A 19,342-nucleotide genomic window follows, 5' to 3' on the forward strand; every position below is an offset into this window, starting at 1 on the left:
TGAAGAAGAGCCTAGACCCGAAACGTCAGCTTTCCTGCTCCTCTGATGCTGCTTGGCCTGCTGTGTTCATCCAGCTCTACACCTTGTTATCTCCCTTCCCATTTAGCTCTTTTGCAGTCACCTGAAAGTATCATAACGACTCTAATTGATTTCCAAAGCATTTTATAAAAACAGTAGAATACTTAAAAAAAAATTCAGAGATAATCTACTGTCCAAGCGCTCTGCTAACTGTGAAGTGAAGTCTGGAAGGTGTGGGGAGAGAAGATTATGGGCCTAAACGTAGTTAACTATTAGAATGATACACTTGATTATAATCTTACAAGCAAAGCAAATTGCAGAAACTGTTAATTTAGTTTAAAAGTTTGTGTCCTCATAGCAAGTGAAATACGTTTGGACAGCTATTCAAACCGTAGCAAGTTAGTAACTTTCAGTGGCTAAAATTTCAGTCAGATGACAGCTTTTGAAGGTGCAGCAAGTTGAGGTCACATACGCAGACATTGGAAAGATTAAATAAATTTTAGCAATGAAAATACACGACTCCCTAAACCACAAAAGTTAGACTAATTTTGAAAAAGCTGACTTGAACTTCAGCCTCGATAGTAATGAAAGAAAGATTTGCATTCATGTAGCACTGTTCATAATCTCAGCACGTATTAAAATGCTTTACAAAATAAAATATTAATAAATTGTCACTGACATAATGCAACAAACAAGACAATGTCTCCCACCGAAAGCAGTTGAGGCCAAAACAGTGAACATTTGCAAGGAGGAGTTAGGTACAGTTCTTAGAGTTAAAGGAATCAAAGGGTATGGGAAGAAAGTGGGAATGGGGTACTGAGTTGATCAGCCATGGTCACACCAAATGGCAGAGCAGGCTTAAAGGGCCAAATGGCCTACTCCTCCCATTTTCTATGTTTCTAACTTGTGCTGAGTCAGGCCCCATAGATAGGATTTAAATAAATGGCCAGATAATCTTCTTTCATTATATTGGCAGTGGGATGAATGTTGGCCAGAACACCAGAACTCCATTGGGCTTCTCAAAATAGGTTCATGCTTTTTGTTTCCTCCAGACCCAAGATCAAACTCGATTTACTTTTAATAAAGGCATTCTTTTAAAAAATAGACCTCTTTACATCTAACCAGTGTTAGGGAAAACAGAACACAATGTAGCACTGACGAGTTTCAATTATACTAATGAGTCACCACATTGACTCGCATCCTCACCAAACAAAGTTGAATTTTTTTTTACCCTCGAATCAGGTCCGCCAAGTAACGCCTCTTGAAAGTTTATTGCATTGCAGAGATTGCAACATTCAACATGTTCACTTGCAATTCTACCAATACCAGGAGTAACTCTCTAATCAATTTGAGAACTGCCATTTCAGTCAGCTTATATAAGCAGCGTTGGCATTCCTTACCTGTAAATGGATGTGGATGATTTACTACATCCATTACTACACATGCCACAGAGAACTTGTTTTATTGTCACCTTTACATCTCCAGATAGACAGGATACATTATTCAAAATGCACAGGGATTATATAACAGAAAATGATGGGTCAAGGGTAGGCCAATCAGCTCCTGATCAGATACTGAAAAATTTAGAACATAGAACAGTACAGCACAGTACAGGCCCTTCGGCCCATGATGTTGTGCCGACCTATTATCCTACTAAGGTCAATTTACCCTGCATACCCTACATTTTACTATCCGCCATGTGCCTATCAAAGAGTCGTTTAAAAGTCTCTAAAGTATCTGACTCCGCTACCACTGCCAGCAGCGCATTCCACACGCCATTACTCTCTGTGTGAAGAACCTACCTCTGACATCTCCTCTATACCGTCCTCCAATCACCTTAAAATTATGCCCCCTTGTAACAGTCATTTCTGCCCTGGGAAAAAGTCTCTGACAATCCACTCTATCTCTGCCTCTCATCATCTTGTACCCCTCTGTCAAGTCACCTCTCATCCTTCTTCGCTCCAATGAGAAAAACTCTAGCTCCCTCAACCTTTCCTCATAAGACCTGTCCTCCAGTCCAGGCAGCATCCTGGTAAATCTCCTCTGCACCCTCTCTAAAGCTTCCACAACTTTCCTGTAATGAGGCAACCAGAACTGAACACAATATTCCAAGTGTGGTCTAACCAGAGTTTTATAAAGCTGCAGCATAACCTCACAGCTCAAACTCAATTCCCCTGCCAATGAAAGCCAACACACCATATACCTTTTTTACAACCCTATCAACTTGGGTCACAACTTTGAGGGATCTATGGATGTGGACCCCAAGATCCCTCTGTTCCTCCACACTGCCGAGAATCCTGCCATTAACCCTGTATTCTGCATTCAAATAAGACCTTCCAAAATAAATCACTTCACACTTTTCTGGGTTGAATTCCATCTGCCACTTCTTTGCCCAGCTCTGCATCCTGTCAATGTCCCGTTGCAACCTACAACAGCCCTCCACGCTGTCCACAACTCCACCAACCTTCGTGTCATCGCCAGACTTCCTAGCCCACCCCACCACTTCCTCATCCAAGTCACTTATAAAGATCACAAAGAGCAGAGATCCCGGAACCGATCCCTGCGGCACACCACTGGTCACCGAGCTCCAGGCTGAATACTTTCCATCTACTATCACCCTCTGTCTTCTATTGAACAGCCAGTTTTGTATCCAGACAGCCAAATTTCCCTGAATCTCATGCCTCCTTACTTTCTGAATGAATCTACCATGTAGAACCTTATCAAATTTAGCCTTGTTAAAATCCATATACACCACATCCACTGCTCTACCTTCATTGATGTGTTTTGTCACATTCTCAAAGAATTAACTAAGGCTTGTGAGCACGACCTGCTCCTCACAAAGCTATGCTGACTATTTCCAATCAAACTGTGCTTTTCCAAATAGAAGTCTAATGTAGCATTGATAAATGGGGTGGATTTCAAGATAATTGAAAGTTATATCGCAGGTGTCTGAGTTGCAGTTAGATGTCATACATACTGGGCTGCACAGGGGTTCAGTGGTTAGCACTGTCGCCTTCACCCTGCTAGGGATCCAGGTTCAGTTCCAGCCTTGCAAAGACATGCAAGTTAGGTGGATTAGCCATGTTAAATTGCCACTTAGTGTGCAGAAATGTGCAGGGTAGGTAGATTAGCCATGGGAAATGCAGGGCTACAGGGGGGGGGGGGGGGGGGGGGGGGTTGCGGGGCTGAGAATGGGTGAGATGCTCTTCACAGGGTTAGTGCAATCTTGACGGGCTGAATGGCCTCTTTCTGCATTGTAGGTAGTTTGCACATTGCACTGCAGAAAGGCCATATGAGCCTTTCAGAAACATCAGCACAGGTCAACAAGAATGATACTGATGCTAAAAGGGTTCAATTATAAAGCCAAATGAGTGGTCCAGGGTTCCATCTCGTTGAATATAGAAGATTAAAAAATACTGCTTGGATGATTAAAAGGTTTGCAGAGAAAAACGTAGCATCCTCAGTCTGCAGACTTAAAGCCTTAAAATTAGAGTTAGGTCGCTTAGAAGTGATGTCAGGAAGCATTTACTAACATACGGTAATTGAAATATGGAATGGTCACCCGAGAAGCTGTTGAGACTGGGGTCATTGAAAAATTTCAAGACAGATATCAATAGATTTCAGTTAGGCAAGAGTATAAAGACCATCAGAGTTAAGCCAAGATGGATGGAATGTTCCTTTTTATGTTGAATCATTCCAAAATCCTGTGATAGGCAGATAAATTTAAAATACTGACTTGTGATCTAGTTGCATGATGGAACAAGTTAGAGTGGTTGAAATGATTTACTCAGTCTGTGTTCCCTCAAACCTGCTGGCCATTCTTGACCAGTCTGTACTTGATTTATATTTTCCTTACTGCTGCATCCGGTAATACCCTCACTCATTACAATTTGGGTATCTCAGTCTTGAAATCTTCCAGAACTTGAGGTTTTCCGATTTCTACCAACTCTTCACAAGGAAGTTGCAATATTGCAGCTATAATAACTCACAGCATTTATATTATCTTCGAGACTCCAAGATACATGACAAAAGCATGAGGAAAAAAAACAAAAGGCACAGGTGATATTAGGTCAGGTGACCAAAAGCTTGTCAAAGCGATGCATTTTAAGGAGTCCTAAAGGAAGAGAAATAGGTGGGAGAGGTGTAAAGGAGAGAATTCTAGTCATGAGGGTATAGTCTACACTATGCAGGCCTTGCGTTGTTCAAAAGACCCAGTTTAAGGGGCAGACCATGTCCTGGAATGAAGCATCCAAGTAGCTTACTGATAATAAGTTGATGTATCTTTTACTGTAACTCCAGCTCATTGTTCTGAGGCAGTCATATAGGACTTGAACCTTTAAATCTGCTTCTCTCTCCACAGATGCTTCCAGACCAGCTGAGTTTCTCCAGCATGCTCTTTGATTTAGCTCATTAGTCCTGAGCCAAAGATCCTCGAGTTGCAATCCCCAATTGTTGCTGTGGATAACACAGCTGCCCATCAATTCCCGAATACTGCAACACATCACTTGTCCTGCTACTTGGTGTTAACAAATTTATCATAGTCTTCATAGATTTCTTCTATCTGTACTATTTTATCTCCTGAAATCATGCAGTCTCACTCTCACCATCCAACATTATAGTGCATTTCCTCCTTGCAATTCACAAAAAAAAAAATTGGGTTTCTTATTTTAATGACTCAAGGAAACCAATTCAAACCTTCCACTCCACTGACCTCAAAACATTGGTGATGTTCCATCAACGCTTTCTTTAAATTATTTCAAATGTGGCAGGCAGCTTGTGGTGAATGTAGGCAAGGAACAGAAGGGAGTTTAGGTATATGGTAAGGACTTTAATGGGGAAAACAATACAAATGCTTGGACTATGTAAAAAGAACAGCCATTACATCATAATAACGGTCACAAATAAATACAGTCTAGAGAACAGCATCTGAAACAAAAAGCATTTTGTATCTTATTCACTTACCAGGAATGATTATGACTACAACATGACAGAGGGCACTGGGCATTCTGACAGCACCCAAACACAACACTGCGTAGCAGACTGTAACCTCATTGGTCTTAACATTTCATTAGCACAGGTAAAGGAGTAGATTTGCCTTTAATGTAAGGACCCTTTTTTTTGCTTAATAATCACCCTCAATATTAGTTTTGCTCTTAATTTCTTTTGGGGGCCTTAAATATATACAAACAAGACGACATTGCACTTGCTGTTCTTTTGTCTTTTGACCTAATATCTGGCATTTCCTTAAAAGAGAGGGGCTTGGGAAATTCAATTATTTTGTTGGCAGTACATTATTGATCTACTAGTACAAGTGTTGATACACCAGCTGAACCAGTACAAAGGGCAGAGTTACTGATGTGTACTAAATATCCAGAAATCAGAATTCTCATGGAAACCTCAAGGATCAAACTAAACCTTGCTTCTTTGAAAGGTGAGCTTCCTACTCGGCCATTAAGTTTACCAAAAGACTGAAGGGGAGAAGCCCAAAGTTGTGTCTTTTTTTGGAATATGTGGTCAAAAGCCACTTGGAGTTACACATGTATTTTCGGAAAACAATGATTGGCCAACATTTCATGATAAATTGGGGAATGAGACCAAAGCCATTAATGATCTGCCCGTTGCCTGATATCAGAGCTGTGAGTCAACAGTCCTTACTGTATGTCACTGTATAGACTACTTGTCAGGTAGCTGACTTGAAGCAGTGATCTGTCATCAGTGCATCAGAAATGACAGCATTGGTGGTTGGGATCTATCCCCAGTTAGGCCCTGACTGGCTGAAACGTAAAGGCAATATAAATCTCTGCACAAGATTCAGGCAAGCACATTCAGTGCATCAAGATATAACAAATCCATAGAAGTCAACCAAATGTAAGACTTGTTTTTCTGTAATGCCATTTCTCTCAGAAGCATTTGGAGACTTGTTTTGCTACATGCATTATGCGAGCAAATCACTTACTTAGCATATGCTCATCAGCTATTTTGTGGACACCAAGATCACATAAGTGACAATGAGTTGAGCAACCAGTTAAATCTGCTTCTGGCAACATTAGTTCAGGTGCAGATATTGACCAGGATACTGGGAAACCCTAATATTTTTTGAATAGTGGGATCTCAAACATCCACCTGAACCATAGGAATGAAACCAGAGAATGAAGAAACTCAGCAGGTCTGGCAGCATCCATGGAGACAGAAACAGAGTTAGCCTTGAGTCCGATATGACTCTTCTCTGCAGCTATTCTGAAGAAGTCATATCAAATATTAACTCTATGTTTCTCTCTCCACAGATGCTGACAATCCTGCTGGGTTTTTTCCAGTACATTGTTTTTGATTTACATTTCCAGCATCTGCAGTATTTTAATGTTGTTAAAACCATAGGCAGATTAGCACCTAATCTCTGATGATGATCCACCCCCACAAAAATACTGCACAGCCAGCCTTTATTGTGCACTGGTGTCTTGTGCAGGAGTTTGGGAATTTATTGAGGAAGAATCTCACATAGCATTTACTCACAGTCCAAGATATACATTGGTGGTTAAAAAGCATCACTAACAGCAGGGAACCATGATCAAACTGTTATATTGTGGGGCCAAATCCCACACATTATGGCACTCGATGGAGGCTACTGGATCTGTGGCTTCAGCGATGATCTCTGGCAATGCTAGAGCTCTGAAATGAGGGCTGTTAAGGTTACAATGATCTCAAGTACTTAGTACACCCTCAACCAAGGCAAGTTACGACCCATCTACAGGCAAGACAGGTCACCCCCAAGGTAAAACCTAGCACTTTGAAAACGGCTAAATCCAACCGGAACTAAACAAAAAATTAATCCTTTAAACTTGAAAAGGATAAAATTATGAGGAGAGATTGCAGAAATTAGGGTTGTATCCCTTGGAATTTCAATGGTCCAGGGGAAATTTCAAAGGTTCTAAGAAATTAAGGGAAACTGATAAAATCGAGACAGAGAGAAACTGTTTTTCACTGACTGGAGAATCCAGCAAAAGGTAACAGTCTAAAGATTAGGACCAGGAGTAAAATTGGGAAACACTTCAACTCTACAGATGTCAAAAGTTAAATCATTTGTCAATTTTAAATGAGAATGATTTTGTTTTACAGAATCCAAAAATGGACATGGACATGTGTCAAAATCAGCCATGATCTTGCAGAATGGTAGAACAGGCTCAAGGGCCTAAATAGTCCTGTTCCTATCTTTAGGCACATAATCAAAAATAGATCTCACTGAACTCAAGTATTTGGACCATGGTGGGGGTTGGTTAAACCTAAACCAGCCACAGTGGAGCTGACAGCATCAGGCTGGTTTTACACAGCGTACCCAGTTTCACACCCACCTGAACCAAAAGAACAGCAACATTAGGAGTGGTGATCCCTTTATTCAGGAGGGTGGGCCTGGGCACAAGACTGACATTCCACTGGATTCCTTGTGATTCAAGAGCATTAAAATTACCTCAGTTTCTGTTAATGGCAACTTTAAAGTGGAGATGCTAGAGAGAGGAGCCTCTGGGTGATTTAACGAAGGTAGCTTAGGATAACTCAACAGTCTTTCAAATAGATGATCTAACTTGTCTTTTGGATTTTTGGGTGCAATCGACATCTGTTCATCCATTTTTCCAAACCATCAGTGCTTTCTGTCATTTAGTTTTTACAATAATGGCTAAATTGAATACAAAAATAAAACAATGCAGAACTATGCTATCTCACCCCAGATCAGTGTTAAATGCACAGGTAGCATGAAGCCATCCCTTCTATTATTTTTGAATAATGTTAAAAAAAAGTTTTAGAGGAAATATCTCCAATTATAAAACTGATAGATTGTAATCATGTCAGAATATGAAAAGGAATGCACATGCTGTATGTAAACAGCACATGCAAAATCTGTAAGAAAAGAAAGGTTAATTTCACGTAAGGGTTGTGATTAAGTGCCTATATCAAATATTACCCTCAACACTTAAATTTGCTGTATATTTTCTGTTTTTACTCTGACTTACTTATCCTTAATTTCAGTATTCACAAAAGTTCATCCTCTGATTTGTTCTGGGATGGGCGTGCTCTCCATTCCAAGATAAAATTGGAAAACAAATTTTATTAACTTAGGAAAATGACAAATGAAGAATGAAGCTATCTCGTGGAGTTGCTTCAGATCATCAAGGTGTGACATGTCAGTAATCTGTCACTGACCCCCCTTCTCAGTAGGATTTACACTTGATAGCAGAACGTAGTTACACTTTTTAAAACACCAGGCATTTTATTCAATGTGCATAGGCCAATGCTGCTTGACCAATGAGATTCTTGGGCATATCCTCCGAAACCTCTGCTCCATTAGCCAAAAAACATTAATGACACAAAACAACTTTGTACTGGTGAGCTACGATAAAAGCATTTTAGGCTCAGTGTGAACCCCTCCGGAGAATCAACTGCAGGTACTGCAGCTTCAGCAGCTCTGGAATCGGGGAGTGTAGTTCTTTGCGTTAGCGTTGTCTTGTGTGGTTATCAAGTCTATGATTGCTGACAAGACAGCACAGTCTTTCGATCGATTATTCCAATCCACAGGTTGTGGCTTCTTAATCTTGTCTTGCAGAAGAGCATCGAGCTCCCGTTTTAGATCCTGTGGTGAGGGAAAGACCTCAGCATCAATACAAGTGCGCATTAATCATCTCAAGCCAACAATGACCAGTACAGCTTTCCCTTAAAATCTAATTAAAACAAATGCATTTGGCCAGAAGAAGTCACATTGGACCTACCTTTCTTCCATAAAAAAAATCAAAATTGCTAACTCGAGGAGCAACATTGAATAACGGTTGTTATGGAGTATTGGGAAAGCTCGTGTGATTCTGCCCAAATGCTTTTTACTGAGATTATGCCAAGTTTCCCCAGTGTTTCAGTGTTGAAGTGAGCTTCTGCTCTGCTCTGAGTCAAACAAATCAGATCAGACTGAGGGTAGTGAAATTAGGTTCTCAAAGCAATGCTTTGTGAATACTGCAATCAGTCATCCTGACACCAGGGCAAGGGATAGTGTGAAAACAAAAGTACCCACCGAGAACTCAGCTCCTCATCGCTACCCAGTGACCCATGCAGGCAAGCACATGCATGTGAATTTAATGACAGGACAGAAATGAATTTGGATATAGCACCCTGCATGGTCTCTGACACCAAGTTGTGAAGCATGAATAATTGGGGTGAGACACAGCATTTGAAGAACCGCATATCAAAGAATACCTGGTTTCAGGAGCTGAAGTGGGGGGGAGGGGGAGGCAAACAGTTTGAATAAATATAGGATCATTGCTGTGATCAGTTGGGTTTCCTGAACATTATCTGTTCAGTGCCAACAGCAGTGATTTGGAATTCTGTTCTTCTCTTGAATCCTGCAGGATTTTCCATAATAAGAGTCGTAATGGAGTTCCTAAAAAAAAACCCAAGGAAACCCCCAGTATGCCATATAAAGACAGAATGTGACAAGTGTAGTCACCATGGCCCTGGCTATAACACACAGCTCCAATGAGAACCTATAAACTGCAAAGTCAAATTGAGACAGTGTTAACTCTAAACTAGCATCTGGCTTGAGAATTCATACATCAGACTGATGGTCCACAATTAGTGATCAGATTGCAAAAGCTAAAATTATGCTGATGAGAACAAATCAACTCAAATGGGACTTTGAAAACTTAATGAGGGCTACGATTACCCATCTGTACGATGCAACCATAATTCTCATTGTTTTACACTTAAGAGATAAGTAAAATTTAATTGAAATAAAAGTGTTTTTTCTGTGACTGTCACATCAATCAATCAATACATTCAAGTTGTAGACACTGCACCTCAGGAAGGATATACTGCCCTTAGAAATTGCACAGAACAGATTCACTAGCTAAAAGCGCCAATTTAGAATGACACGTAGTATGGACAAGATTTGTTTTTACATGAGATTATAGTACAGCAAAGGTTTTAGTTGAAGTGTTTCCAGCATTAGAAAGCTATATTCTCTAGTGCAAGGAACACAGAACAAAGGAAGTAAAGCTTAAAAGTTAGACCGAAGCCATTTGGGAATGATGTCAATAAACAATTCCTCACTGAAGGCAGTGGAAATCTGAAACATTCTTCTTCAGAAAGCTGTTGAGGGTGAGAGTCAACTGAAAATGTCAAAACTAGCATTGATGAGTTTTTGGTTAGGCAAACAAACTAAAGGGAACCAAAATCAGATGCATGGAGACACAGCATCTGCTTAAGTGGCTGAATGGCCTCCTTCTATTCCCATGTCCAAACTGAACGCAAATAAAAGACAAGTCCATTGAAAGCTGCTGTACTACAATCTAATGATTCTATTATTAAAGCATAATTGTTTACAGTTATCGTTATTCGCATTTAGTTTCTGACATATGTTTAGATTGTGCATCTAAACAAACCCTGTTCACAGTGACTGATGCCCAGTCAGGGAACTTCAGGTGAGGGGAGTAGTGACTTTCTCCAAACATCCTTCCCTGTTCTTGGTTCTACAAGGTCCAGTCAGATACCACAGCATTCCTCTTGAGCTGAGGAAAATGAGCATCACGGACTGAGCTTGATCTATTTTCACAATGTCTAACACTCAAACACCGAGGGGATTCACTGGCTTTTGATCTGGAGCAGAAAGCTACTGGATTTTCACCTTTTAGACAGCATTACAAAATATTTTAGCATGGTCATTTGACTCAACAGGTCCATTCTCAGGAAGGGTCACCGGACCCGAAACGTTAACTCCGTTTTCTCCTTCACAGATGCTGCCAGACCTGCTCAGCTTTTCCAGTAACTTTGTTTTTGTTCCTGATTTACAGCATCCGCAGTCCTTTTGGTTTTTATTAGGTCCATGGTAGTGTTTAAGTTTCTCCTATTCGTAGAATCATATGGTACAGAAGAGGCCTTTTGGTCCATCAAGCCTGTACCATGAAAAAATATACTACCAACACAAGTCCCACTTACCCACACCAGAACCAGAGCCTTGAATGTTATGGCACTTCAAGTGCTCATCCATGCACTTTTTAAATGTTGTGAAATTTTCCACCTCAAATACCCTCCCATGCACAGCATTCCCACCATCCTTTGAGTGAAAAAAAACTTTCCCTCAAATCTCCTCTTCAGCTAACCCTAGCCATTTTGGCCACCATGACTGGGAGTGATGCCAAATAGGACTCTGTCCTTCCAGGAATGTCTGCAGAAAATAGCAAATGGCAAAACCAGAAACAAGCCACCAGCCAAACTTGCTGGGTCAGCTTGGCACATTACTGTCACAACACTCCTCCTTCAGCACTTGTTCTACCACACTTTGCAACAGACAACTATGCACCTGTCCAGCATAGTGTATCACACACACATTCTGCTGACACTCAAATGAATGTAATCATGTGCATCACAATTGGAACCTTCTGGTCAACACCATGCGTCTGGTTTCCTGCTCTCACAAATATCACTCCCCATACACACCTCCCTTCAACTAATGAAATCCCACAAGCTGGTTGAAACCATCTGCTCTGTCCCTCACTGTCACTCCATGATGCCATGTTCTACTGTCCACCTTCACCTTGGTGCCGCCATTTGGAGCGACCATCTGAACAAGATCTACCAGCAGACATCCACTGCATCAAGGAACGGGTACACAGGAAATCACAAACAAGTTCCTCGTAGCAAACCCCGGCTTCGAATTGCAAGCTTTAAACTACCACAATGAGAATGGTCTTTGCTAAACAGGTTCAATAAAAGATAGGACCCCTATATTGTCAACCTTCACTGCTGGAACCTCAGTACAAACCTCTAACACACATGAAGAGATATGAACAAGGCTACTCGTTGCTGAGAACCGTCCTGTCTACCGACTAAGTGGAAGACTTAATGCTTTGAATCCAATGAATGAGGAAGATATTGCTTGGCTTCAGGGATTTGCAATCACTAATATATATGCCAATCTATTCCCTTCTCCCTCTCATTGCCTTTCCCACATTCCCATCAAGCGCTCTACATGGTATAGAATTCAACAGTTTTCTGAAATGAGGAGAATTATTTAGAAGTTCATTAGTCTGTGGATGTCTCTCACCCTAAGCATAATGGTCATTGATTCTAATCCAACAGATTTCTGATTTTCAAGGAAGCCAGGGCTATGGAATGCAGACAGGAAGATGGATTAGAGACCTCAACTAGGTCCATCAAGATCCTATTAAATAGCAGTGCAGGCTCAACAAATGACAAATTCTTAATTCTTGTAATCCTTTAACCACTTTCTGAGAAGAGATGCTTTTCCTGAAATTACTATTGTCTTATCAGTCACTGCAGTCAGGTGGCCATCAGCAGAACTGGCTACTAGACTGGTTATGAGCTGCAATCAAGGATGCTAGGAATTCTGGTCAAGCTAGTTTAAACTCTAACCACAGTTAAAATTGCATTCAGGACCTGCTGAGACCTGCAGTTTCCTGTGTTGACCAAATAAGGCAAGTTTTATGGTTGTACCTGAACATACTGGCACCATACTGCCTTATATGCAGCATGGAATGTTGCTGTTTACTACTTTGTGTAAACATTTGGGAATTGTTTACCAGCAAACTCCATTGGCTGAGATCAAACAATGTGATCAGGTTTTGATCAATTCATTGGCCAAGTGCTAGAGAAGTTTTTGGAAATGGAGCACATTTTCAGATAAGTTTGCAGAACACAGGATTTTTTCTCAGGACAAGCCTTCGAGACGACATTTGAGAAGCACGTGCCCTGAAGTCGCCTTCAGAGAAATCAAGGATCCATGAAGCGAGATCTACATGGAGAACACTGTTGGCCACTTCACTAAAATCGGGGTAGTATTTGTTTCAAGCGAGACTTCTTGAGTCAAAGTTAGAGTTAGGGTTAAATGGGGATTAAGTAAAGTGAAGTTAAATGAAGTGAGTTAAAGCTGAAGTTAAGTTAGATCAAATAAGAAGTAAATGGTGCAAAGCATCTATGTTTTATATTAGGTACTGTTACTTAAAGGATCAAATAAAGAAGGGTTTGTTGATTAAATTCTGAGTTGGGTCCCTGTCTTTTGTCTGTCACACAAGGGAAAAATATCTGGGCACCATCACTATCCTGCATTTTTAAACCCACAACTGGCCTCATCCACAAATGGAAATATAATCATCTTTAGATCCATTGATCGGATCACTTCTATAATCTTCAGTGGCCAAATAACAGATCATTTCTCTAGAGAGCAGCTTCTGCCTGCTCAATCTGAGGTCTGCATCAAATCACACCCATGGTGATTTAAAAATCTGACTTCTGTTTAAAGCAATCTGGAAGTAAAATGTTATTCATAAAAATGACGCCAGATCATCTTAAATAACTCAGCTCATGGCCTTTATAGAAGGTAATCTACGGTCTTTACTTGGTCTGGGCCTACAGGTGACTCCAGTCACATGCCAACACAGTTGAGTCTTAACGGTGCTCTGAAGCGATATAATGAACAATGTTGGACAAGGGCAATAAATGCCAGTCCTGCCAACAATAATTACATTCCAACACTGATTTTGGAAAACAAAAGCCTGATTTACTCAGTTGTCTGCAAACTTAAGGGCTTGAGCAATCACAGACTTCCTGTCTATCTCAAAAATTTGTTGATAAATTTTAGAGTTTTACGGTAATGGCCCTTCAGTGCATTGTGCTTGCGCCAGCTCTTTGACAGGACTCTTTCACCACTGGATTACCATTTGCTTCCTTCCCAAGTACTTACCAAATTCCCTATCAGAGGTTACTACTGAATTTATTTCCACCATACTTTCCGGCAACATGTTCCAGATTGGAGCAACTCACCATGTTGAAATAAAATTGGCAGCATCTCCTTGGTGGGGCTTTGCTAATTATTATGAATCAATGCCCTCTTCTCACTGACCCTCCTGCCAGTGGAAGCAGGTTCTCATCGGTTAATCAGTCAAACTTCCTCACAACTTTTTAAAAATAAACAATTAGAGATTTTACAAGCAGTTCTCCTCGAGGTTCAGAATAACTATCTTGATCCAGTTCAAAGAATAAAAATAATACATTTTCAAATAAATACACAAGCTGAAAATGCACAGCAGGGTAGCATCAATTGCTGAAAGAGAAAGATCAGTTTGAACTTCAATCTACTGACACAATATAATTCTCCATTTTTTTTTTACCTTTACTAAATGAGCAATTCTGGACGGTGACTGAAACACAATCCATTCATCCACAGAGATGGTCTCCTGGCTCTGTTCCTTCTGTATAGAGATGTCTCCTCCAAAGAACAGCAAGGAGTATGGTGAGACCTCTGTGCAATCATACAGGTAGATCTGCAAAAAAAGGAACATCCTAAGTATAAGCCAGCAATTACATAAACAGACCCATGCAACACACAGCAGCTACTCAAATGTTGCAGAGGCGCTGTAACTGAGAGCCAAACATCAGAATACATTCTAGTTCCAAATGAGGGCGGGTAATGATAGGAGCAAAATCTAGTGTCAGTATACCCCACTGTGCCCCAGGCAGCCAAGAGTTTCAAAAACAATTTGCAAAATCTACAGAAGACATAACTCATCTTGGATAGAATCCACCATGGCAGCACTGCCATTTTGAACTTCAAAGTTGAATGTTCTTAATGTTTTCTTTTAAACACCAATAACGAGGATAAGAAAAAAAAAAAAAATCAGCTTTGTGTGGGATGGTAGGATAGCAGAAAGTGGGTGCTGGTGAATCAGCCCATTCTAATACATGCGCAACTTCCCTCTGTGAAACCTATCAAGTTTTAGAAAATTTGGCAGAGTGTGAAACAAGCAGCTGATTCACTATCACCAGTTTCCCTTTATAGCCCAAGACTGACTTAATACAAAGGAACATTTTAACTTTCAAATGTGATCTTCCCTTTGTTCAGAAAACCTTAATGATGAGATGCATGTTAAAACTAAGTTAGCAATAAACACTTTGATTATTCACATTTTATACACTCATTTTTTTAAAAATGCATAATGCACATGGAGGGTGCAACACATGCCCCTAGAAGGCAAATGGATGTCAGACACTCAAGCTCTCTCAAAACATTAGTAGAGTAAGCTTGGCTAGGCCTGATCAGTCATGACGTGCTTCAAGAACAATGCAAATTGTCCTTCAAAGACCTGGAACCCTTCCCTCCAACTCAAGAAACAGCAACTTCCATTTATACATATTTTAATTAAGCGATTAAAAAGTGATGATAATTATAATTTATAAATGTATGTACAACCTCAGGATGTCCCAAAGCAATTTACTGACAAAGTAGTACATTTGAAGTTCACTGCTGTAATAAAAGGAAACGGGGGGGGGGCACTCGATCTGTGCACAGTAAACACCCATAATGGAAGGAATTCATGTAAGTAAGTGTCAGGGAGCTGAGGCAGAATATTAATATCTTTTTTCTCATCATACTTGAACAGGATGTTGACAGTGACTAGATAATCTGTTATAGTGAGATTGTTGAGAGATAAATATTGGCCTGGAAACAGGGGAGGACTCCCTTATCCTTCTTCGAAGTAGTGCAACTGAAAGCCCAGTCTGGTCTCATGTCTACTATCGCACCGAAAGATAGCTCAACTCCAACAGTGCCGGTACTGCTCCCACACTGGGAATGCAAGTACATTTTGTATTCAAATCCATCTACTCAGATTGAACTTACACCCTCCTGACTTAGAGACGAGCACGGGACCATCAAGATCGCACATTAGAAGGCCAAAGAGTTCTTACCATTTAGTTGATGTTAGTGTCCCCTTTGAGAACAGCCAAGGGCCACGGGAGAGAGATAAATAAGACACATGGCAAAACATAAATGACACTACCCAAAAGGAAAGCAGGGATCAGAATTGTTGCAGTCATGATACAAAAACTACATTTGGATGTATTTCACTAAAACCTTAACCCATCGCTGTGATATCGCAATCCAGCACCAAGGGGGAGTGTTCCTCATGGGTCAACTGAAACAAGCAGAGGGCAATATCACAAGCTCAGGTTTCAAGAGGGGCCACACCTAAAAGGAGCAGCAGACTGTGGAACTGCCCCTTATACGCATTGAATAATTATATTCTAACAATTCTGACTGACTCAGGACAGGCAGAAGGGGACGGCCAGACAGTGGAGCTGTCTTTTATAGGAACACTCACGCTGGTTGTCCGCATCTTCAAATGATAGATCAGCCAGTTGTGCTCAAATTCACCTTCTTCAGCATTGACAGACTTTGGGTGAATGTTGACTCTTCCATCTGACTTGGTAAAGACCTTAGCCCTAAAAGCACAAAAGAAAGGACTATTCATCACCAGATGCTGGGAGTTTAGGTAACGTTCTTATGGCAGCAATAGCAGATGAATTCCTGACAACGGGGCTGAATTTTCTCTGGGATGGGAAGGTGTCTCAACCAGATTATCAGCCAAAGCCTTGCTGAAGAATTGTCAACACACAGAAAGCTTACAGTTCTACAAGAAAGTGAGCACTTCACCTGTAAGTTTAGTGGAGAGCAAGATGATCATTGAAATCCATCACTAAATCCTTAACATTTTATCTATTTAGTCAGCATCTTCTATGCATTCCAAAAAAAAGTATTTACTTCCTGTCAGTTATCATCCTCAAAATACTGAAGAGGAATTAGATGGATTACTGCCTTTACATCCCAATGTTACATGAATAAAGAGTAAGTGGTCTGATCATGTGAGAAAAGACACTATGCAGGCTATCACTAAGTCTTTATGGCCAGGAGACCTTGGGTTCTGTTCCCCATCTCTGTTGAGTGTGTTGATCTGAGAGCAAGTGCTAGTCTCTAACAGCTGACCTAGGCTAGGGAGAGAGGGAAAAATAGGCAGGGTTCCTGAGTGCTATTCAATGACCACAGCTGGAATGACAGGATATGACTGCATGTGAATGTGGGGCTATGTGAATGTGCACTCACATGCTTGAATGCGAGAAAAACAGAGTCTGAGTGCTAAGAGTTCATGAAAGTAAAAGTAGAGGCAGAATCTTTACATCTCTTTTCTCATCATACTCAAACGGGATGTTGATAATCTCTCTATAATTGGACACTTTGTGCAAGTTACCTGAAGGTTATCAGTGTCTCTAATCCCTGCAGGAGCCTCAAGAGCAGACTTCATGAGGAGATAGGAAATCTGGTATTCAGGGAAGGTCTCTCCAACAGGAAAACAGGATTGTGAGGATCGCACCTTTCTTCACCTATCTTCTTCAGCGATCATTTCACAGGAAAAGTGAGAGGGACAAGTACATATTTTTTGACCTCTACTCTACCTAGAGCAGCATCTGAGAACTGAAGGAAATGTAACAACAGGCAGAACTGGCCAACAAACAACCTGGGAAGGCCTCACTGGAAACTAACACACCAAAAGACAAAGTAGCTCAAGTTGTATTTACTGCACTCATAGCACTTCTGTATTTCTTTGGAATGAACCTAAACATGACAAGCAGATTACCTAAACACTGACAAATATCTGAAAATTAAAACATGTTGAATGATTTTGGAATTAGAAATTTAAACAAAGAAAGCTTGAATATTGTATAATATTTGTTACACAGCCAGAGGCAATGTAACATCCTAAATGCACGAATTTGTGCAGTAATCTAACACACTCTATATTGAGTTGGGCATAATAGTTCCACGGCAGTAATCCTACCTCCTTTGTAGAGGGTACAAGGAGTGCCAAATTTTGTTTTAATAATGAAGACATGACTTGATTGGGATAAATAAATCAGATCCAGTAAGCATCATCTGGCTGCAAACTGTTAGCTCAACAAGTCACACTGTCAGATCTGGGTCAGGCAGTCAGAGCCACAGACAATTGAGACTGATAATTCATCCCATGGCTAAGCGCAGTGTTACATAGTTGAGGATGCTATACTGCAGAACAGATGCTAAACCAAACTCCCCCACCCATTTTTCCAGGATAATTGTAAAACTACAATGGGAAGGCTAAAAGGGGTCATAAGTCTGGAAGAACAAAGGATCAACTGGCCTACATCAAAATCCTAAGTCCTTTATTGGCGTAGATGTCAGTTTATGGTTCAGAAAGGGTTTCCCAGTGCCATTCTCTTAATATTAACAAAATTTGCAGTACAGAAATAAGGCATTCAGCCCAAAAGTACTCTGCTTATATTTGTGACCCACACAAACCACCTCCCAATCAATCAGCATATTATTTTCTATTCTCTCTCATGTATGTAACTACCTTTCCTCTAAAGGCACTCAAAACTTTTCACATCAACTATACCCTATGACTGCGAGTTCCTCATTTTAACCACGCGCTGAAGAAAAAAAAATTCAGCTGAATTTCCTGCTGGATTCAGTTGAAACTTTTTTCTTTCTGACTCAGGTTGCACTGCGTATGAAAGCTTAATTTTCTCACATTTTTCTCTTCTTGCTGAAACTTGGTCGTATTTTTGCCACTTTCGGATACAAGCCCGCACAAACCACAGCTTTAATTAGCTTCTCGTTGTCTGTTGAAACAGAATATATACTATTTCAGAAGACTGAACACAAAAAAAATTTCATTCTCACTGAGATTTTATTACAGCTTTTTCTTCTGTCAGTTACCTGAATTTATGTTTGCCTTGGGATCTCGGGGATTTTTGCTGCTGACAAAGCCAGCCACTAGCAGGTGTTCAGCAAATTGACCTTTCATGTTATGAAGCATCTGCAGTGACACAATAAGCAAAAGGTTATTTTGCAAACAATTCTCCAACATTTTCAAGACCTCATAACTGCCGTGAGAGGATCCCACACACAATAGCAACTGGAGCATGACCAAAAATCTTCAGTCAATCATACATATGGTACAGCCAAAAGTTGAATAGTCACATTAGGAAGAGGCCATTCAGTTCCTCATAACTGATCTGACAGCGTTGATACTCAACAGAAAGCTAGCAACTACGGAAATTATGTTCCTTAGAACCCATTTCATCCGTCTCACCTTCCTTCAGTTCTCTCAGAACCTTTAATATTTTAATCCCAACCTTTAGTTACTCCTGTTTGTAGCCTGGCCTAATATCTCCAGAGTTTCTATTTTCTGAACTAACCCATTCAGAAATGTTATTACACACCTCTGGAGCAGGTGGGACATGAATCCAGGCCACTTGGTTCGGAATAGAGACACCACCACTGTGCCACAAGAGCCCTCTCTTGTGCATTTTAAAAAAAAATTAACCTATCTTTCGAATCAACCTGTTGAGGTATGTTATTACTCACCTCTGGTGCAAGAGGGACTTGAATCCAGGCCTCCCAGTCCAGAGGTAGGGACACTATCACTGTGTCATAAGAGGGTCTACAATATGCCCTACTTCG

General features: G+C 40.6%; 1 protein-coding gene across 1 annotated transcript in view; it reads right to left on the minus strand.

The window, feature by feature from the left end:
• Positions 1-4,825: 4,825 nt before the first annotated feature.
• Positions 4,826-19,342, minus strand: part of LOC109914612 (DEAH (Asp-Glu-Ala-His) box polypeptide 36) — a 48,218-nt gene continuing 33,701 nt past the window's right edge. The window contains exons 12-16 of the mRNA XM_048604510.1: positions 18,596-18,794; positions 18,408-18,498; positions 16,167-16,287; positions 14,178-14,330; positions 4,826-8,638 (exon numbers count right to left, since the gene is read on the minus strand). Coding sequence (XP_048460467.1) covers positions 8,465-8,638; positions 14,178-14,330; positions 16,167-16,287; positions 18,408-18,498; positions 18,596-18,794 — 738 coding nt within the window. The 3' untranslated portion in view covers positions 4,826-8,464. The remainder of the gene's footprint in view (positions 8,639-14,177; positions 14,331-16,166; positions 16,288-18,407; positions 18,499-18,595; positions 18,795-19,342) is intronic.

This window comes from Rhincodon typus, chromosome 13, assembly GCF_021869965.1.
Source record: "Rhincodon typus isolate 14 chromosome 13, sRhiTyp1.1, whole genome shotgun sequence".
NCBI lineage: Eukaryota > Metazoa > Chordata > Chondrichthyes > Orectolobiformes > Rhincodontidae > Rhincodon > Rhincodon typus.